Here is a 22,749-nt window from a genome sequence, read left to right as displayed (position 1 = left end):
ATTTTAAACTAATAAAAATCTAAAAAAACTTACTTATTGGTGTTAAGAAAATGAAAAAAATGTTGCAGAAAGGAAACATTTTTAATTAAATTACATTTAATTGCACAAGTTGGACTACATTTATATGCAAAATTTTCTAATCTAATCAGTGCATTGTACATATTGTCCACAAAATTTAAAATGATTCATTGTTACAACAAGTTATAAATTTAAAGCTCTTAAAAAGGTATTAAAAAGCAGATGTTTATTTTGAAACAAATAAAAATAGATAATGCCTCTCCTATAACGTCGTCGAACAATTATTTGTACTATTCATTTAAATAAAAAAACAATACAACTAAATGTTTTTTATTGAAGCACCTATTTCCTATACAGGGGGTATACATGGGGATCTCAGTTATTATAAGAGAAACGAGGTCGGTTAAATTAGGGAAAAGTTGCGCATTTTTATGCTGAACAATAATCTGAAGAAAATTTATTGTGTTATTTTTAGTTTTTGAATTATTGGAAAAAAACACGGAAATTTGTGATTTTCTTTTTCATTTTTTCAAGCAAAAACTAAAAGACTTAGACGTTTTTAACTTGGACGTTCTTAAAGCACTTTTTTACAAGGAATCTAAATCTGTCATCGTATTTTCCAAGGCATCTTTTATAACTTGTGTTGTTTTGTTTTGCGAAGAATAAGTTCTAGTTTATCACGTTGTTCCTATTTCAAAAACTTTGTTTTTAAGTAGGTAAGCTTGACGCAAATGTCAGATCCAGATCCAAATTCAATTAAACTGCCAAAATTAAGTTTGTTAATTGAAATTGGTGGCATTTTTTCCAAAGCACTCTTTGCAAAAATGCTTTTTCTTAATTTTAATCACCATGTAAAATTTAATCATATCGTTGTAATCAGAAACAAAAAGACTTTTCAAAAATACATAAATCAAATATGGCGTCCATAAGGAAATCCAAAGTTGAGTGTTGTAACTCTGATATCAAGAGCGCCTTGGAAAATACGATGACAGATTTAGATTCCTTGGAAAAAAGTGCCTTAAGAAAGTCCTAGTTCAAAACGTCTAGGTTTTTTAGTTTTTGCTTGTAAAAATAAAAACAAAAACTACAAATTTTCGTTTTTTTGCAATAATTCAAAAATTGACACAATAAATTTTCTTCCAGATTATTGTTCAGCATAAAAATGCGCAACTTTTTTTTTGCCCGACCTCTTATAATAACTGAGATCCCCATGGTGGAGCACGAAAAACAAACACCCTGTATACTCTAAATTTAGTAAAATAATAATAAATAATTAATACTGAACAATGTAATCTTAGTTGAGACACTATGTATGTCAATGTTACGTCGCGAAAACCTTCAAAATTTACTTTTCTAGTATAAAAGAATTAAACCAAAGCATTAACCCGAAGGGATATTTCTTTTACACAAAATTAAAGCTTCGTTGGGACACTCTGTAGATCAGTGTTAAAAATGTGTAAAATCACGCGTTGACGGGTTAAAGTGCTCTACGACGAGTGGTTTTCGAGATATCGAGTTATTTTGAGCGTTTCTGGGCACTAACCTTGAAATAATATATCAATTTTTTGAATGTTTGGAATAAATCACGCGCCCTGGAGTCAACAAAATTAAATGTAAAATCGTCTGGAGAATCTGACTTTTTGGAACCTCTGTTAGGAAAACACATTTAAAGTTTGTAAAAATGAAACTATAATTCCAAATACTTTTTTTTATTATGTGGTTTTAGTTGTTAGTTAAGGTCTTTAGTCAAATCTTTTTCTTCTAATCCTAGTTTCCCCATAAGGTCGTCATTCAACTTGCAACAATAGATTTTTTTATTTTGGACTTGCAAGAATTTACAGAAATTAAGCGGTTGACACAATCTCTCTTCACTTGTGTTGTTATAATTAAACCCAATATAAACCACGGGCTCAGGAAGTACGATTTTATAAAAATATTTAGGAATATTTATTAAATTGTGCGAAGAATTCAAATTTCTAGAACCGACAGTTCCTGTAATAACATATTGTGGTGGATCTGGGGTTGTTTGGTCTCTCACACCTTGTTCTAAATTCCTCCAAATTCCCTTATTGAATGATGACCATTGCGGTGCTGCATTTATATAAAAAAAGGTCATACTTCGGTCAATTTCTGTGTTGAAATCGCACCTAGGAGCGAGATGACCCTTATCATAAGTCTCTCCTTCATAATTTCGAATCGTTTTATAAAAAAGGTCGACATCTCCTTGAAGATTATCAGTTTTCCACGACGGTTTTGAAGCCTTCTCTGGGCATGATTTATACTCTTTTTCAATTTTGTGTTTTGCCCAGTAAGTTTTCTGTAGTGGCATTGTATTTTTCACACATACAATAATTTTTTTTGTAAATGAGGTGCCATAACAAATGTTGATAGTCTCGATTCCTATTGCAATTTTTTCACCTTTTCCATTATTACAAGTAGCAGAAAGAGGTTTTGTGACAGGTTTTTCAGATTGCAATTTACGGGCAATCGGACATAAATTTGTATTGCAACCGATTGAAAAATCTTGAAAAAAAAAACAATTTCATTAAAAGAAATTAATAAAAATTACAGAAACGTACCCAATGTTAAAAAAATGAAAAAAATGACACAAAAAAGGGACATTTTAGTTACATCAAAAACTGCACAAGTTGAAGTTTTAATTCAAACTGAAATAGATGCGTTTATAAGAGAGCTTTATACAAATTTTAACAAGGAAAATGTACTTAAAGAATAATTCATTTTCACAATAAGTTATAAATTATAACAAAGAGACATGTTAAAAAACAGATTTATTATTATTTTTAGCTAAATAAACTGTGAAATAAATTTAATTTTTTTGTAACAATAAACATAATAAATACCCAAATCTTTAGTAAGACAGAAAACTGTTATTAAATAGTCATAAAAGTGGTCACTTTTGTGATGTTTGCGGATAATATTAATTGGGTTGAGGTTAGAAAATCCAGAAAAGCTAATTTAATTTCCAATCGATTTCTCGGAACATTTTACATACATACAGGGTGTTCCACAGAGTTGAAAAAGTCCATTAGTGACCTTTAAAGAGTAAAATTAAAAAAAATATATAGCACATTGATAGATACTAATCTAGTCCATCGCTTAAAATTATTTTCAACTATACAGCGTGTCTCAAAAATAAGTTACAATACGACTTGTGTTTTTTTAAATGAAACACCATATGTTTCTTAACGTTTTTGGATGTAGATTTTTTTATGACAATGTTTTTAAGCTAAACTTTTTATTGGTTAATTTTGCTTAGTTTTAAAAATAAGACGGTCTTTTTGGAGAAAACATGCACTTTTTAAAAATTTATTACACAAAAACTAAGACGTCTAGAAATATTTTTTTAACACCGCAAAGAAGAAGGTACAAGCAATAAGGTTGTAACATTTTTTTAGTGTGTTGCATCTGCAAAGATAAAAAAATGAAGTTAAAAGTTAAAAGTTCAAGAACTTAAAAAATTTAAATATAACACCCTATTTATTGTTTTTGAATTTAAAAGATTATTAAATTGTCTTTCTAAAATTATTTACTCTTAGATGTTTATAATCAATAACTAAAAAGATATTTAACGTTAAACATTAAAAAAAGACTATTGTTTCAGTAGCCAAAAAGTGCACAGTTGCACAAGAAATTGAAGAAATATCACTTAATAATCACATTTGTGTTAAACTGAATCCATTATTCTTTATTTTTATAATAAAATAATTTGAATTTCAGTATTTATAACGACTTTTAAAATCTCAATCTCTTTTACAATATTGATCGGCATTGTTGCTACAATTAATATTGAATGTTAACTATCTTTTCATTTATACATTAAAAGTTTATTTTTTAGATAGACAATCTATTAGATGCAAAATTAAAAAATAGTGTTTCATTATTTTTTTTTTAAGTTATTTATATCTTAACAAACTTCTTAATTTATTAATCTTTATAAATGCAAAACACTAAAAAATTGACACAGCTTTAAGTTCTGTACTTTCTTCTTTGCAGAAATAAGAAAAAAATTATTCTAGCTGTCTTAGTTTTTGTGTAATAAATTTTTAAAAAGTGCATGTTTTTGTCAAAAAAACGTCTTATTTCTAAAACTAAGCGAAGTCGACTGATAAAAGTTTAGCGTAAAAACATTGTCATAAAAATCTACATCTACATCCAAAAAAAAAACATATGGTGTTTCATTAAAAAAAAAACACAAGTTTGTATCGTAACTTATTTTTGGGACATACTGTATGATTGAAAATAATTTTAGGTGATGCACTAGATTACTATCTATCAATGTCCTATACAATTTTTTATAAATATTAGTATTTAAAGGTCACTAATGGACTTGGAGAAAGAATTTTTAAGATTTAAAAGATGGAAAATTAATTTCTTTGAAACATCCTGTATACGTGATAAAAATTTACAGTTTTATAGCAGTGAACAAACTACAGACAACACGAATAAAATTGCGACGTTTTGTTTTTATTTTACCCATTTTTTGCTGTTTTAATTACTCCGAAGCCAAACTTTACGAGCAAAATCCCGAAAAAAAACGCATTTTCTCTTTGTAATTTTTGCAAAAGCGCCCCTCCACTAATACCCTCCCCAGTCGCAAACTTCCTTCCGCCTCCCTCCCCCAATTTCAGGTCTTTTGCGAACGTTTCAGCTTTCAGTAGCGTCCCGATCGTCAACGCTTCAACCCCCATTTGTCACTTGTTGGAAAATCACACGAATACTCGCCACAAACTTTCCAAATAACTCACCGTCACGAGTCTCGAGAGTCTTACAACTTCTTAAATGCGGAAAAAGTTACGATCGCTTGTAAATAATCGCGAATCGAGTGATTTATGAAGTGATTTTTTTATTTACATTATATGAAAAAAAATTAGACAAAGTGGCTGAAACGGCGAGCACCGATGACACAACCGCAATCACACCGAATTCCAAACGGCATTTGGGTGAGAGAAAAAATCTATTATTCATCTCGGGAGAAACTAATTAATACACAGGGATGTAATGAATTAACCGAGTAGGGAGTTTGAGAAGTTGCGTTGACGCGAGTTTATGCATTATTTAGGGGATAAGTGAGCCCGATATGGGGATTACAAACTTAGAAAGTCAATTACAAGTATGCAACCCCTCATACAAGCTTCAATAATTAAAAAAAAACGAAAAGAAGACTTGAAGAGTGATGCGTGTCATTAAAGTTTCACTAATTACGAGAAACTTTTTTGCGAAAATCAATTAATTTAATTAAATCGAACTGAAAACACTATGTTTTCAGGCAAAATGTTTAAAAATCAGTTTTTTGAAACCTTTAATTAACTTGAAAGCCCCTCAGTGTGTCATTACCGTTTTGTTTTTTTCCCTCAAAGTGCTTCTTTGAAATGTAGACAAAAGTTATTCAAGTACTAAAAACTCTAGTTAATTAATTTATTGGGTGAATTTCGCCATAATTAGGCTTCTCTCGGGTGTTGATTAAGCCCCAAGAGCTGGAATAACGAATTTTGCAGTAATTAATACACCCTTTGGACCAATTAAGTGATAAATCAATTATCAAATGTGTACGCAACTAAAAATTAATTAGGGAAATTCCGGTTTTCTTGCGTTTTAATTAACAATGAGTTCCCGAATCTCCGGATGAATTTTTCATTGGATGTATCAAAAGTTGTTTTCCGGAATCAGCGAAAAATGTGGAAAACTTTTTCAATATATCGCTTTTGACGGTTTATGAAGTGGCCAACCACTCCATATTTCATGACACGGCTTTTTCGTGAGCGCTTTTCAAAATCGTAGAGATTTGCATGAAGTGATTAGGCAACACAATATACAATTTTTAAATAAATATACAACTCTTGATTTAATTAAAGCGTGAAGGGAGCTTGAATAATGAATTCTTCCTTCATTAACGAAATATTCCAACAAGTCGTTAAATGTAGGCAACCAAGATTACACATGCAGAGAGTTTCCTCGTTATCGTTTTCCGGAGGATGGGATTTTCATTTTCCCTCGCATACTTGACAAACAAGCTAGATTAAGTTTCATTGTTTTACTTTGGTAACTAGACTGTGAATTATTTTAAAGATTTGAACGCCTGTTTTGCGCTTTTAAAACGGATTAGGACTTGATTGGGGATTATTTTAATCCCACTTTATTGATTAGATAAAACGATGGTGGCTGGATTTATGCGATGGACTTAGGGGAAGGTCGATCCCGTTCTAAATCATAAGAGATTTACCTTGTCGGAAAATTATTCTTATTACGACACATTAATCTTTTGTTTCTTGGAGTTACGAGGGGAGGATAAAAAGAAAAATTCATTTATTTATTTCGTTTATTTTTATTGGTTAAAAAATTACTTATAAGTACGAATGACGTCTTTAATCTCCGCCCTACAAATCGGGCATTGGCCATTCCCCGCCCCCTGCTTCTGCTGCATAGCACACTGATAACACATACACATATGTCCGCACTTGTACAACACCGAATTGATTTCTTTGTGGCAGCACACATTACACAACTCCTCCTCATTGATATACTCCTCTTCAAACTCCTCCTGAAACTCCGCCCCTTCTGTCACCACTTCCACCGTTGTCGACACCCCATCAATATCCAGAATGGCCCACAACGGCACGCCCACTTTCACTCTCTTGTAAAACGAATCAATTTCTTGATCATCAATTCCGAAATGGACGTGTCCATCTCTGGTGACGTAATAGAACAGGACCGTATTTTCCACACACATATTTTTGAACAAGGGCCATATCCAGTAGCAGCCCGATTTGAAAACGTCAAGATAGGAGTAGTGGAGGTCGTCAGAGAGGGAGGAGGGATTTTTGGAGGTGAAACCGAAACAGACGGTACTGGAAAGTTGAGGGGAGATTTTCAAAAGTTTAATGGAGACTTTTTCGTTGATTTTGACAGGGCGACTGCTGAAAACGAGGCCTTTACCGTAGCCGGGGAGGCGACGAGCGACCTGCTGGTTGCCCGAAAGGCAAATGTTGGCACCGTGGATGGAGTGGAACCGGAACTGGGCCAAAAAAGCAAAAATAAACATTTTGTGTATTGTTGGTTGCCTAACATTTAACAAAAAAATTTCAAATAAGTCAAAAACTGCCAATTATTTTTTCGTCTTCGTGTTTGATATTGCGTGCTTATCTTTGTTTGTTTTTATCCCAGACGACTTGATGTTGCAACAATGAGAAAAAACGCGTCAAACAAAGAAACATCTCAAGGTCAATGTACCAAAAATAACAAGAAAAGGAAAGCGGAAGTGGAGACAAATGCAAAATTTGACATTTTATTTGACGCAAATAAGTTATCAAGGTTCAATTTTTCTTACCTCAAGCATAGCATTGATCTAGTTGCATATAGAAAAATTTGGAAAAATAAAATAGAAAAATTGTCACATCTTTTATTAAAATATACAGTGTGATTCATAGTCTAATGTCTTAAAAAATCTATCACAAAGTTGGCTATAAATTACCAACGCACTAAAAAAACCTAAAAATATTTTGAAAAAACAATCACATGCCGGTGGGGCTCTTATCTTATCACCAATCAACCTATAATTCAATTGTTTCATTTTCAAGGTCTTTCTTACCTCGGCCATAATTCGTCTCAAATCACTTATTAATTCTTATCACATCCCTTATCACAGCCCTACATAAGGGACAATGCCCGTCCCCCTTGCCCTGCCACTGTTCCACGGCACACTCGAAACACATGCACGTATGTCCGCACCTGTACAGAGCCGCTTCGATGACGTTATCATAGCACACTACGCACTCTTTCTCCTCGACCTTGCTTTGTTCCGCACAAGTCGACAAATGAATGTCTTGACAACTACCGTAAACATTAACAAAAAGGTACAGTTTCAAGGTCGCATCAACATGAACCACTCCTTTAAATTTGCCGCCGTTGAGATGAAACGTGATTGGTCCATTATGCGCCAACTCCAGTCCGATTTCATCCCCACAATTCAAATTGGAGAAATCACAGATCAGTACCCAATATTCGGGCCTATCAGCGAGCGAATTGACATTATCGGGGAGGTCGTCATGAGATAAATGGGCGGGATCGCACGATGTCACGCCCAAATGGACAAACCCTTGAAACCTACCCCTGCCATTGGGCGAAATATGAATCACTATACTTTCGTTAGTTTTAATTGGTTGATTCGAGAAAATGTACCCTTGAGTATATTTCGAGTCGAGCCTTTGGGCCACATTTTTAACAATTCGGACGTTTTGGCTGTGCGTTTCGTGTAACATCATCGGGATTAATTTCCTATTGGTTCGTGACTTAGGTCGTGATACTCTTGACTCCGCCTCGATTAATCTAATGCCACTTGAATTCCCAAAAATGTCAAATAAAGGCCAAAGAGGTTGGTTGATACGCACCACGCCCTCAAACACGCCTTTCTCCACCCCATCCACCCCATAGTGCACATCCCCGCCCTCCCCAACGTAAAAAAACAAACTACTTCGTGTACACAAATCTTTGGGGAAAAACCACGACCAAAATCCCGAACCTTTGGCCAAATGTTGACAAGTGACCCCTTGTAGATTCTCAGGGTCACGTGACGTGAACCCTACATAAACAAAACCACCCAACCCCTCCGCCACCTCCATCAATTTGAATGTGACTTTTTCGTTGATTCTAATTGGTCGATTTGCAAAGACCAACCCTCTTGTGAAAAACGTAGTATTGACACGACGTGCAATTGTTCCGTCATGGGTCACTCTGATGTTTTGAAGACGATCGGCGCGGAAACGCAAAGCCGACTCGATCGACGACGACTAAAGTGTTAATCGAGTTAGCCGAGTAAAAAACAATTAAACGATACTTACCGTTGACATTATTACGACTGTCACTTATCATATGATAAGTGCGCAACGGCGGAACCGGCCGACTAGATTATTGTTAAATTTCGTCTAATTTTGTTAAGAAGAGTGGGGGAGGGAAGGTCGTTTGCTCTCGTCTCGGCCGGCTTGATTTTTTAACAAAAGAACACGTTTCAAGATGCGGTCATTCACCAAATATCACTAATGTGTGAAAAAACGGTTCTTAACAACCTTCAAAGGTCATTGCACCGCCCTAATTGAGGGGTTGAATTGGAACTCCGCCCTTCAAACAAACCCCGCCTCTAGGGATGTTTTTTACGGCTTGTGTAAAGTTTTAATTGTCGGTGTGGGGCGTCAAAGTCAGCTTATTTTTAATTTTGGGAGTTATTAAAGTTGCGAGAAAAGTTAGGGATTATAAATTTCGGTGAAGTATTGCCGATTATAAGTTTGACGTTTTGCGTGAACATAACAATGAAATGGCGTGGGAATTGGACAAGAAAGAAATAAAATATTTAAAACGTAAAACTTTTATTTGATCCAGGGGGAAAGTTAAGTCGGAGAAAAATAAAACTTTTATAGCGCTCAAAATGATGAATTGTGTAGATTATGCAACTAGGAATTCTCGTGTGCACATTTGGTGGCATAACAATTTTTAATTTAATTTCAAACCGTTACATAATTTCCTTTTTGTCCCAATTATTTAAACGGTCCATCACCCGACCCGCGATATAATTTTATTAAACCTCTCTTTCGACTAACACACCCTCTGTTCTTTTTTCCTTTCTCAATTTCTCTTGTCCCGGATGGGATTAGTTCCATTTGAGAGGCAGCACAGACCCCATTTTAGCACTCTTTTGAGGTAAAAGCGTTAACAACATGTGAAAAACGATCTATTTTTTAATTTTTAATGCAACGCTTGGTAGCCCTGTAACAATATTATGAGGTTGGCAGAAATTACACAAGTTGGCCATTTGTCATTTCCAACTGTCACTTGATGTGATTTATTATACAACTAGAGATAAACAAACGAAATGTAATGAATCTTTTGATCAATTTTCTGTAATGTAATTAAAATTTGACTCTGGAACTCGTATTGATGAAAATTAAGTACTCTGCTCTGGAGTGGGGGGATGACAAGATGTTTTCATCCCTGTTTAATTATTCCTATAATTTTGCTTTGATCGAAGTTGGCCGGCAGGCTTTTGTTTACGCACGGCCAACTTCGCCGATTCTAATCCGAGTAGGCATCGTCCCGTAAACTTCAATCAAGTGTAGTTTCTGTTTTTTTTTTTGACACACCTGACGACTTGATTAGTTGCACAAAGGCTTTGTCGATTATCGATTGGTTGGGTTAATCATGGCATGTTTGATCATGTCGAACTATTTCCCTGTCTAAACAGAGTATTAGAATGCTTGATTTGACTTTCGTGCATCGCACTGTATCAACATACGCGAGTTCGATTTTATTTATTTTCTAATAGATGGGTTGCTATAGCAACGACGAGGATAAAATTATTCAATTATTTGCGACGCTTTCTTGATCTAATTCTCACAAATTACAAGTACCTGTAAAACTTTTTCGTATTATTAAAATGCAAATAAGAAGAATTCGCGTTTTATCTCGGAGAGAAAATCCGAGTGAATTTTTAATAATCTACTTGAATTTTTCATCAAGTTTTTTGAATGTTATTCAGTTTTCCACGTGACAACAGAAACGGCCTTCGTAATCATAACAAAACTGGACAAATAAGGGTCGAACCCTTAACCCGAACCCATTTCTATGCAAAATCCGCCGCCCCCCGATTTAATTTCAAAGGGTGTATTGCTATGATGACAATACTTTTTTGTATACACCACCAAAAATAGATAATTTACGAACTCATTTAAGTCCCTAAATCGAGTACGTAAAATAATTGTTTTAAGTATTTTTTTTTAATTTTTAGCCACTATTTTCGAGAGTTAATACATAAAAGTTAATAAAAAAATGTTGTTTGTAACACGTACCTAAAAAGTACTTGCGGACTCATCTGCTATTCCGGGCGAGGCGAAGCCGAGCAACGATCTAAAATTAAAAAAAATATAATTATACAGGCTGTTCCGGCTAAACCTCAACTTCGTTATTTTAAGTAGAAAGTTAAGTTTTTTATTGCGTTTTTGGATTACTCAAGTGATTTTGAGAGAGTTTTTATCAGACTTTCCTATACCTACATTTTACTGTTTTTGAAATATTTGTTAGACTTTTTTGATTTTTTTTAATGTGCATCTTCCTCTCCAAAAATCGATAACTCGACCATTTTTAATTATTTTGAAATCGTATTTGGGCATTTGAAAAAGAAAGGTTAGATCTTTTCTTTTGTGTATTTATAATAAGATAATTGGAAAAATAATTAACAAACTTCCAAAATTTAAAGTTACGTTTGGGAAACTTCAAATTGATGAAAGAGAATGAAATTCTGCATCGATCTGTATCAACATTCCCTACACTTAAGTTTAATGATTTTTAAGTCATTTTAAGTTTTTTTTTTTAATGGAAGAAATTCATTATTATCCATGGTAGTTTTCGCATAGTTTGCCAAGTTTTTTTACAATTGTGTTATTCTTTTCGTAAATACAAATTAAATTTATTTAATCTAAATTTGAATAACTTTGGTATTATATTTTTTTCTTATTTCTATGACATCCTATGCTAAAGTAGCTATGGTTAATGAATTTCTCACAATATCAAAAGAAGTTACTATAACTTGAAAGCTATAGATATAGGGAGTGTTAATACAGATCGAAGCAGAACTAAATTCTCCTCCATTTAGTGAAGAAAAAATTGGGGTGTTTCATTTAGAAAAATTGAGTCAAGAGTAAGTATTTGAAGTTAAGTTAAGTTGGCAGTTTGTTAATTATTTTTCCAATTATGAATACACCAAAGGAAAGACCTAACCTTTCTCTCTCGTACACCCAAACACGGTTTCAATATAATAAAAAATGATAGAGTTATCGATTTTTGAATAGGAAGATTCAAATCCAAAAATTTTTTAAAATGTTTAAATATTTCGGAAACGGTTAAACTTAGGTATAGGGAAGACTAATCAAAATTCTCTCAAAATCACTTGAGTAATCCAAAAACGCAATAAAAAACACAACTTTCTATTTGAAATAACGAATTTAATATCCACTTCCGGTCTAACAAGAAGTGCCGCCATCTTGAAAATATTTTCATTGAGTACAACCTCACCAATTATGGTCATAAACAAAATTGTAGATAAAAATCATTGTTAGAACTCCTAAAACTTCTAATGTGGGGTTTAGCCGGAACATCCTGTATAAGTATACGTAAGAATGTAGCATTTTCAGATCTTATTTTGCAATTTTCCACTTTGTTTCAAGAAAAACTTCCCTTAAAAACGCTTTTTAATTTATAGAAAATAGTACGTTTGAAACTTATTTGGCAAATTTTTGCTTAATTGAGTAAAGCCTTTCAAATTTAGTGGGGTTTTTTTGCTAAAAACGCTTGAAATTTATAGAAACAAATAAAATTAACGCATTTTTGACTTGATTTTGTAATTTTTAGGCTTGTTTTTACGAGTTGTTTATACTTTGATGAACTTTTCGTTAAATCAACGCTCTGAATTCATAGCGAATATTAGACGTTCCTACATTAAATTTAGCAATTTTCAAAAAAAATTCTTAAAATTTGTTTCATTTTTAATAAAAATGTTTCGAATTCAATAAGCTTCCCGAGAAAAACGCTTCATGAAACAATAAAAAATAACGCATTTTTGATTGGATTTTTGGTCAATTAAAACAATATAATTTTGTTCTTTACAAACTAATAAAATTACTAATTAAAATTAAAAAGATTTTTATTCCTTTCTACAGAGTGGTTATAAATGATTTTCATCTAGCCAGCTTTGGATTTTTTTTGCATGTAACTATATTTGTGCCGCTCTACTTTTTTGAAAACTCTAGTTCTGTCATTAGTGTCACTTATTAATTAATTATAAATTGTTGTTAATTGAACTTTTATTGTTTCAACTAATTTCCAATAATAACTGATAATGATGTACCTATACTTTAGAAGAAATCAAGTTTATAATTGAAGTCTATTTTCGAAGTGGACGCTTAGTAAACGGCGATTTTTTGATTTTGAGTTAAAACAAGTAGGTACCCCTATTTTCGTAAAGCGGCATTTTTTCTTTTACATGGGAAATTCACAGCTGGCTAGATGAAATTCATTTATAACCACTCTGTAGTTACATATTTTTATAATATATTTTTTATTATAAATTTTCCGCGTCATGTAATCATAAGAAAAGGTCAAACCTTTTTAAACCAAAGCCAGAAAAACGAAAAAATGTACTGTTGGTTGCATACAATTACAACATTTTTCCGATCGATACAACAGACAAAAAAATGATTAATGTGTTTGTTTGTTGGCAGAATTGGACCTGGATTTTTTGGAAAGACGCCAGAATGATCCGAACAATGAAAATCAAGAGGCGCCGAGGAGCCCCATTGAGATCAGTCCCGAATCAGTCGATAGAGTTAAGGTCATATTATTGGGGGCACCGGCCGTTGGCAAAACCAGCATAATACAGGTATAAAAATGGCGCATCCACCATTTTTTTGCCGGTTGTCTAACTCATAATCCAAAACTTTGTGTGTAATTAACGCCCGACAAAGAAACTTATAATGAGTTTCTTGCGTCAACAAAAATCCCCAATTTTCAACTGTCAACTCCCAAATCCTGTCACGTATTGTTGGTTGTCTAATAGAGTGTTTAGACAACCAAGAAAACACACAAAGCAGTTTGAAACCGCTTCTGGCGGTTCTAAGTCACGCAACCACTCGTCTGCGGCCGGAAACACTTCCCAACTTCCATCTTACGACACTAGTAAAATAATTAATTAGGTTTCTCTTGTTAATTAATCCAAGTAGGTGTATATCAGGTTGCCTGTAATTAAACAGGGATATTCAATTCCTGTCGTCGTCCAAACACAAACCTAATTGACATTTAATGCGTTTCCGGCTTGCGTGGTTGTCGTGACCGCGACATTAACTACGTGCCCGGAATTCCGGGACGTGTCCGGAATCGACGAAAAGGCGACATTTTCGCACCTCGATAAAGCCGTTATTGTCTAATCTCGACGGACTATTATTTTCGCTCCGGGTATTTAACCGGAACAATGGAATGTTGCGTCGCTTATTAACTCTTTAAGCTATGCATTCGAGAGAAATTTTGTTTTATTTCGTCGAGTATTAATTAAAGATGGTGAATAGAACGCGAGCATTGTTAGTTGCAAGTATTTTAGTAACAAATAAAGTTTATTTCCGTTTCCGGTTTGGATTTGTGGTCGGAGTATAAAGACGTAAATGCTATTACAGCGCATTCGGGTTTAAAGTTTTGCTAGTTTTCTTATTGCGGAACGATTTTCAATCCACTTCGACGACTTTGTTGCCGATTTAATATTTAATTTTTGGGCTTTTGAGCTCTTTTCCAATTATTGTTCGTAAAATTTTTCAACGATAGTAAAACAAACGCATTTGCATTTTATCTTTGGCAATATTATGTACTCTAATAATTAACTTTTTCAGTAAAAACTCTAATTCATCGAAATAAGCAAAAATAATGCATTTTTTGGTTTGTATATTTGTTTTCGTGAAATCTTTCGGATTTAATATTTTTATCAGTAAAAAGCACTCTAAATTCGTCGAAACAAGCGAAAACACATTTCCTTGTTTTGGTAAAACCTTTGTAAATTTATTTACTTTTTCAGTAAAAAATGCTTGAAATCGATTGAAATAAGAATAGTAAGAGCTTTTTTTATTTAGTTTTGCATTTTTTTTATTAGATTTGGCATAATTAATAAAAAAAAATAAGAATAGTAAGAGCATTTTTTATTTAGTTTTGCATTTTTTTATTAGATTTGGCATAATTTTGTAAACTCCTGCTCCAAAGAAAAATGCCATGTAAGAAATGCCATGGAAAAAATGTTAAAAAAAAATTTATCTAAAAAAATTTCGAAGTTACGAGAGTTTAAATTTTGTACTTTGACTCTATTTATTTCTGTTGGAAAAATAATTGTTCAATTTTTTTGCTACAGGCTATTAGAAGAAGATACAAGGAAATTGTAACTCTGTTTAATGTTATTTGAGACTTTTATTGGCAAATTGTTTGTACTTTTACTAAATAATTATAAAAAAACATATACAAGATCATCAGCATCATTAAATAGACATAAAAATGTCAAATGTCAAAATTTTTTGACAGAGATTTTTTTCAAATTTTTTTAAATTTTCTTGGTATCTTATCTTACTTGAAATTTTTCTCTGGGGCGCGAGTTCTGGCGCACTCTGTATTATCTTTTTCAACTTTAATTCACTGTTACAGTAAATACTTCTCTAATAAATTCATCAAAATAAGCAAAAATAACGCATTTTACATTTAGTTTTGCTAAAAATTTTTCTTGAATTGCAAAAATCTTTCAAAGTTATTATTTTTTCAGTGAAAAGCGCTCTAAATTCATCAAAACTTTGCACTTCTTTTCTTGTTTTGGTAAAATCTTTGCAAATTTAGTTTCTTTCTCAGGAAAAAACGCTTGAAATCCATTGAAAAAAAATACTTAGTTTTGAAATTTTTCATTTGATCTGACATAAATTTTCAAATTCAGTAAAATTGAGACTAAAATTTTACATAAATGTTTCTAATAAAATTCGCTATTTAGATCTCACTATTCTCTTTTTTTTTCTCAAATAGTAACGATTTGTGCTCAAACTACTGAGATCTTAGAATTTATTATACGAAACACCAAAGGTTTTAAAAATATTACGTGTCTAGAAGTATTGTATGCTTCGTTTGTAAAATCCTGTTTGAAATATTGTTACGTCGTATAATGTCCATTTTATTGTAATCAAATTATTTTGAAATCTCGAGGTGATTCTGGTTGCAAACTATGTATTTTATTCTTTTATCGATTTTGTTATTATTATTGTGTAACGTGATTTAAACTCAGTGTCTGTTTTTATTATTTAAAAAAACGAACAAAATACTGCTATTAATCCCTTGTTTAAGAAAAAAAATCTTTTAAATTTAGTAAGTTTCTCACTGAAAAACGCTTTAATTTCATTAAAAACAAAGCAAAAATATCACAATTCAAACATAATATTGTATTTTTAAGAAAATTTTCGCTGTAAAAAACGACCTAAAACCATAAAAAAAAGTAAAATTAACGCATTTCGGCCCAAAATTTATCTTTTTTTCGTGTTTTAGCAAAAAATGTATTGTTGGTTGCCTACTTAACATTTAATTTTTGAGGATTTTGGACCGTATTGGGCTCTTTAATAATTGATGAGGTTGGAGAGCACTCGTGAAACTTCCGTTTATAGATTTCCAATTACAACTCTAACAATTTAACACGAGTTTGCAATTAATTAAGGACATGCTATCGCAAAAAAATGTAAAAATGTGTAATAAAACTTTTTCGACCCTATTTCCATCTAAAAATTCAATATCTCGTCCTTTCTACACCTTGTGAAATATTCAAAAGCACACATCTCGCCCGACGACACATCTTTCTTTCCTCGCAAAATGATTGAAAACTGCAAACTCGGCCATTTATTATCCAAGAGAATAAATTCCACGGCGGCCTTTATAGCCGTTATATCTATCCCCCGATTTTTATGCAACCAAATTGACTTTAACTAAAAGTTATGCAACCAAAAGTGCGTCGATGTGTAAATAACCGTCTAAAACGCCGTTTTATCCGTCTCTTTATCTTCATCTCCACTTTGCGCCTCTTTAATCTCGGGTAATTTGCTCGATCGTCGCTTTTTTCTTGCAGATGATGTTTACAAGAAGTGAAACGCCGAGTTAAATTACGCCCTAAATCCCTGGTTCAAGCTCGTAAATCAGAAACGGGCCGCTTGTGATATAAATATAGCTCGTTAAGGGAATGATTCAGCTGGAAAACGACGAATTAGAGCAATTTTCGGACCGACATATTAATTATTAAAATTGAGATAATTTAGGCCGACTTTATGTAATATTTAAATGACGAGAAATCGATTGACTAAAGCAGGAATTTAATTGAAACACATAGATGACAAAAGCGAGAGACAAAGAAATAATTGGTTTTCAAAAAATGACATTTTCATTTAAATAAGAGGATTTGAGGCTCAAATAAATAGCTACTAATTCCCCAAAACGAGCTAAATGTAATGTTGGTTTAATCAATAATTCAAATAGAACAAAATAATTGATAAAATATTATCAGAGATCGCAAATAAATGATTAGATTGTGCAATTTATTTATTTGTGATAATAAATTTTCTAATTGTGTTTTTTTGAAACAAGATTGAAAATTTATAAGCGGAAGCAGATAAAGCGCTTGTCCAAATTCATCAATTATTAGGAGCAACAATGGGCTGGGATTGGAACATAATTGCTTTAAACGGGGGAAAAACTCCAATTCAGAAGCAACAAATGATTATATTTCAACTTTTGTGTTGTCAAATCGGAAAATTATAGCTTCCCTACATGATGTAAAGTTTAAATTTAGTTATTTATTGCCTTCAAATTCGATATTCTCGTCTCGGTTAAAGCAATTATGTTCCCATTTAGGTCTATTGATGCTCATAATTAATGAATCTGGACAAGCACTTTATCAACTTCCGCTTATATTACAAATTTATACGATCAAAAAGGATGCGTAATAAAAATTGTTTTATCAAAATCTAGTTAAAACTGTGCAGAGGTTGAGTTAATTATAATAATGTTGATTTTTCCAACTGTGTCAATTTGAACTAATTCATTAAATAAAGCCGCTGTGTGATTTCAAGTTATATTCATTCAACAAACATTTGCTTTTGCTTGAAACTAAAATAAAATAATTATTAGGTATCATACAACTCGATAATCTACAGAAGACAACATAGAAAAAATATAGCATTTTCGTAAAAGTGTCCTATTTTTTTTCGCAATGCGATAACGTATTTCAAACTTTTTTGGGTAAATTTATTAACTTTCCGGTGAAAAATTATCCTAATAAGCGAAAATAACGTAATTTCAGCTTAATTTTGCATTTTGTCCGTGTTTTAGCAAAAATCTTTCGAATTATTAGAAAGTTTCTTAGTGAAAACCACCGAATTGAGTACAAATAAGGTATTTTAGAGTTAATTATATAATTCTTGCTTTGACCCGGAAAAATTTAGTAGCATTCACAATGAAAAATACTCCTTTTGCATATTTATAATATTAATTTAAAGGAACATTAAAATAAATGTCATTCAGAATGGGCTGATTACTACGGATTTGTTAACAAAAAATTTATATTCTACACCAATAGTAACTTTAAAGCCTCTTTAATTCAGTTATGAAATCGACCCTAAATTAATAATAACGTAAATAAATGATAATTTGTCAAATAATGTCACATAATTTGTCAAAATATTCAGTTCATTCAATAGAAACTTTAAATAAAGGGTAGGTTAATACAAGGCGAATGAGAAATTAATCCGTTGTTAAAAGTTAATGCGTGAATCTGAGCATTGTATTTCAGAAAGTGTTAGTTATAATTCAGAGTTTGTCATTTGTAATTGAGAATTCGTCAATTGTAATTCAGAATTCGTTATTTTCATTTAAAAATTACATTACCAAAATTTCTTTGAATATAAAATATCTTATTTATTTCGTAAAATACCAAGTTTATGTAATTCTTTAATTCAGATAATAAAATAATTTGTGTTTATGTGTAAACTTCATATTGAGATAACAGCAAGTTACTCATCTGAATTACATTTAATATTTTTTGGCTTACATGAAATTGAATTTATTTACTGCTCTGAATTACATGTAATGGTTTCTGAATTACAATGATTACTTTATGAAATACAACTGACTAATCTGAATTCCAATTTATGCTTTCTGAAATTAAATTAACTAATCTGAATTACATCCCATGGTTTCTGAAACTCGTTTTACTCTTCTGAATTACAATTAACAATTTCTGAAAGACAATTGACTAATCTAAATTACAATTTACTCTTTCTAAAACTAAATTGACCAATCTGAATTACATGCGTTCTAAATTACACTTGAAAAAGGAGTAGTAAAAAAATACTAATTATAAGTTCAAATAGTAATTCACAAAAGAAGAAAATAAGAACAAGAACCAAAAATAGAAAGTAAATTGAAAAAAATATAAATATCTACACCTTTTTTAAGTGTTATTCTGAAAGCCTAAGATATATTTAAGAAAACATTAATTATATTTCAGATTAGTCAATCGTATTTCAGAAAGTGTTAATTGTAATTCAAAACAGTAAAACAAATTTCAGAAATTATCAAATATAATTCAGATTAGTTAATTTAATTTTCGAAAGCGTAAATTGGAATTCAGATTAGTCAATTGTATTTCAGAAAGTGTTAATTATAATTGAGAGTTTGTCATTTGTAACTGAGAATTCGTCAATTGTAATTTAGAATTCATTATTTTCATTTAAAAATTACATTACCAAAATTTCTTTAAAAATAAAATATCTTATTTATTTCGTAAAATACCAAGTTCATGTAATTCTTTCATTCAGATAATAAAATAATTCGTGTTTATGTGTAAACTTCATTTTGAGATAACAGCAAGTTACTCATCTGAATTACATTTCATATTTTCTGGATTACATGAAATTGAATTTATTTACTGTTCTGAATTACATGTAATGGTTTCTGAAACTCATTTTACTCTTCTGAATTACAATTAACACTTTCTGAAAGACAATTGACTAATCCAAATTACAATTTACGCTTTCTGAAACTAAATTAACTAATCTGAATTACATGTGATGGTCTCTGAATTACACTTGAAAGAGGTGTATTTCAGAAAACGTTAATTGTAATTTAGATTAGTCAAATGTATTTCAGAAAGTATTCATTGTAAGTGAAAACGGTAAATTGAATTACAAAAACCATCAGATATAATTAAGATTATTTAATGTAACTTCAGAAAGCGGAAATTGAAATTCAGATTAGTCAATTGTATTTCAAAAAGTGTTAATTGTAATTCAGAGTTTCTCACTTGTAATTGAGAATTCGACGATTTTAATTCAGAATTCGTTATTTTCATTCAATAATCACTTTGAAAATAAAATATCCTATTTATTTTATAAAATACCAAGTTTATGTACCTAATTCTTTAATTCTGAAAATAAAATAATTAGTTATATTTTCTGGATTACATGTAACATGAAATTTATTTACTGTTCAGAATTACATGTAAGTTTCTGAATTACAAAATACTCTGAAATACAACTGATTAATCTGAAATCTAATTTATCCTTTCTGAAACTTATTTTACTCTTCTGAATTACAATTAACACTTTCTGAAAGACAATTAAATAATCTAAATTTTAGTTTACGCTTTCTGAAACTAAATTGACTATAATCTGAATTACATTACACTTGAAAAAGGTGTAGTAAAAAAAATACTAATTATAAGGTCAAATAGTAATTCTGAAAAGAAGAAAATAAGAACAAGAACGAAAAATAGAGAGTAAATTGAAAAAAATATAAATAGTAAAAAAGTAATAAATACAAATATTAAAAAATAAGTAGAAATAAAAATAAATTATTTTTGTAATTTTAGCAATTCGTGTGGAACGACTTCTGTGAAGAATACATCCCCACCGACCGCAAGCACACTTACTACCCTTCGGTAATCACCAACGACCGTTTATACGAAATCAAAATCAGCGATCTCCCTGTCATCCCTTACTTCCCTGTCAATTCCTACTACGAATGGGCCAACTATCGCTATTACGGCCTTCGCAGTGCCACCGCCTACATCCTCGTCTTCGATTTATCCAACTTGGAGACATTCCAATACATTCGCACCCTTCGTGAACAAATCTCTGAAAGTCGAAACATGTCCAATGTTCCACTCCTCGTCGTCGGGAACAAACAGGACCTCATCGCAGACGATGGTACTAAAACCCCAGCCGATGATAAACGCAGAGATATCGCCAATTTGGTCAAAAAGCATTGGAAATGTGGATATATCGAGTGCAGTGCTAAGTATAATTGGAAAGTTGTGGCGGTTTTTCGCGAGTTGATCAACATGATTGATAGTTTGGATTCGAGGGATCAGAGTCCGATGCTGGATAATATCCAGGATGCTCTGGATAGGAATAAGTGTGTGGTTATTTAACGGGGTAGAGGTTTTCGTTCGTATTCAGCAATAAATTATGTACTTAGACAATCGAAAGTTTCTGACGATAAATTACGTAATGTGGTTGTGATTTTGTTATGTGCCAATTTTTAGTGCTGTAGACTTATTATCATCGAGGAAATAAAAGTATCAAGTTATTGAGTCTGATTTTTACGCTCATCGAATCGAAAAATGAGACAAATACAATAAATAACAAATAAAAACACAGTGTATAGGACGTGAAGTAGGTAAAGAAAATTATATTTTTTGTGTTTTGATTTTACACACTATTATCTTTATTACGATATATCTTAATACTTCAACTGGTAAAATTAAATCTCAAAAAAATAAAAAACTATTAGGAACATGTAACAAAAGAAAAAAAATTGAATCAAAATACAGAGATACTGAAATATCGCAAAAAATAAGAAATAAAAATATGTAAAAACATTGATAAATAAGTGGTGATAATTTACAATAATAGAGAAATGTTAATACAACAGAAAAAACAGAAACAGAAAAGAGTAAAGTGAAAAAATATTTTATAATATCTAATATTGTTCTTGTACGCTATAAAAATTTGCAAAACAAGCTATAAAGAGTAAATGAAAAAGGAAAAAAAAAGTTAAAAAACGTACAAAACACTAAAAACCAAACCAGAAAAAAATTAAGAAAAAAGAAATAAAGAAATTGAAAAAGAAAATAGAGAAATGTTTAAAAACTGGAATTAGAAACGTTTTAGGTTTTACTGGTGGTAAACGTGAAAAAATCTAAGACAAAAATAAAATAAAAGAAAAAACTAAGTTACATTATTATTAATTATTTCTCGTGTTTCTTCTGGTACGCGATGGAAAATTGCAAAACCACGATTAGAAAATTCGCACTCGTTTTTAAATTTCTCAAAAATTGCTCTTTTTATAAGAAAAAAACCACGGCTGAAAATTCGGGTTAATTTTCAGTGATGGTTTCACTCAATTCATACAATTCTTTTCTCTCTTTTTGTGAGGTTTTTTCTAACATCATAGACTAATTCTTTGATTTTTTTACCCTCTTCTGTTGCTTTATGACAACAAAATTAATTTAAGAGAAAGAGTAAAGCGGAAAAATATTTTATAATATCTTCTTGTACGCTATAAAAAATTGCAAAACAAGCTATAAATAAAAAAGTAAATAAAAAAAAAATGAAAAAGAAATAGAGAAATGTTAAAAAACTAGAATTAGAAGAAAGAAAACACCTTTATTTTACACATTTTAGGTTTTTCTTGGTGATAAACGTGAAAAAATCGAAGACAAATAAGAAATCAAAGAAAAAAATAAGTGAAATTGTTATTAAAATTATTTCTCGTGTTTCTTCTTGTACGTGATGGAAAATTGCAAAACCACGATTAAAAAATTCGCACTTGTTTTCAAAATTCTCAAAAAAAATGCTCTTTCTTATAAGAAAAAAGCCCACGGCTGAAAATTCGGGTTAATTTTCAGTGATGGTTTCAGTCAATTCATACAATTTTTTTCTCTATTTTGGTGTAAATTTTGTGAGTTTTCTAACGTCATAGACTAATTCTTTGATTTTTTTACCCTCTTTTGTAGCTTTATGACACAACAAAATTAATTTAAGAGAAAGAGTAAAATGGATAAATATTTTATTAATATCTAATATTGTTCTTGTACGCTAGAAAAAATTGCAAAACAAGCTA

General features: G+C 31.2%; 3 protein-coding genes across 3 annotated transcripts; 1 reads left to right on the top strand and 2 right to left on the bottom strand.

Moving 5' to 3' along the window:
• Window positions 1–1,714: 1,714 nt before the first annotated feature.
• Window positions 1,715–2,679, bottom strand: LOC123009323. The gene is made up of 2 exons (XM_044405545.1): window positions 2,598–2,679; window positions 1,715–2,541 (listed from the first exon to the last, which is right to left on the bottom strand). The coding sequence occupies exons 1-2, from the start codon at window positions 2,638–2,640 to the stop codon at window positions 1,748–1,750; spliced, it is 837 nt and encodes a 278-aa protein (XP_044261480.1). The 5' UTR covers window positions 2,641–2,679; the 3' UTR covers window positions 1,715–1,747.
• A 2,167-nt stretch (window positions 2,680–4,846) lies between these two features.
• Window positions 4,847–21,214, top strand: LOC123009326 (ras-like protein family member 10B; the record flags this gene model as incomplete). Its single annotated transcript, XM_044405549.1, has 3 exons — window positions 4,847–4,979; window positions 13,299–13,456; window positions 20,495–21,214. Coding segments are annotated over 3 exons (852 nt in total), but the record flags the coding sequence as incomplete, so codon positions are not given.
• Window positions 6,918–8,936, bottom strand: LOC123009321 (protein neuralized-like). Its single transcript, XM_044405543.1, has 3 exons — window positions 8,874–8,936; window positions 7,625–8,822; window positions 6,918–7,051 (listed from the first exon to the last, which is right to left on the bottom strand). The coding sequence occupies exons 1-2, from the start codon at window positions 8,880–8,882 to the stop codon at window positions 7,647–7,649; spliced, it is 1,185 nt and encodes a 394-aa protein (XP_044261478.1). The 5' UTR covers window positions 8,883–8,936; the 3' UTR covers window positions 6,918–7,051; window positions 7,625–7,646.
• Window positions 21,215–22,749: the final 1,535 nt, after the last annotated feature.

The sequence above is a fragment of the Tribolium madens genome, unplaced genomic scaffold (assembly GCF_015345945.1).
Source record: "Tribolium madens isolate multiple individuals breed KSU strain unplaced genomic scaffold, Tmad_KSU_1.1 Scaffold_71;HRSCAF=194;Tcas5.2_LG6, whole genome shotgun sequence".
Taxonomy (NCBI): domain Eukaryota; kingdom Metazoa; phylum Arthropoda; class Insecta; order Coleoptera; family Tenebrionidae; genus Tribolium; species Tribolium madens.
Note: the sequence above shows the minus strand (reverse complement) of the source record. Positions and strands in the feature narration are given on the sequence as shown.

Bases quoted from the DNA above. Each gene is read 5' to 3' on its own strand.
- LOC123009323 (XM_044405545.1), bottom strand. From the start codon at position 2,640: ATGTCCCTTTTTTGTGTCATTTTTTTCATTTTTTTAACATTGG. The intron at 2,542-2,597 runs GTACGTTTCTGT...TTTTTTTTCAAG, and splicing joins TTTCATTTTTTTAACATTGG to ATTTTTCAATCGGTTGCAAT.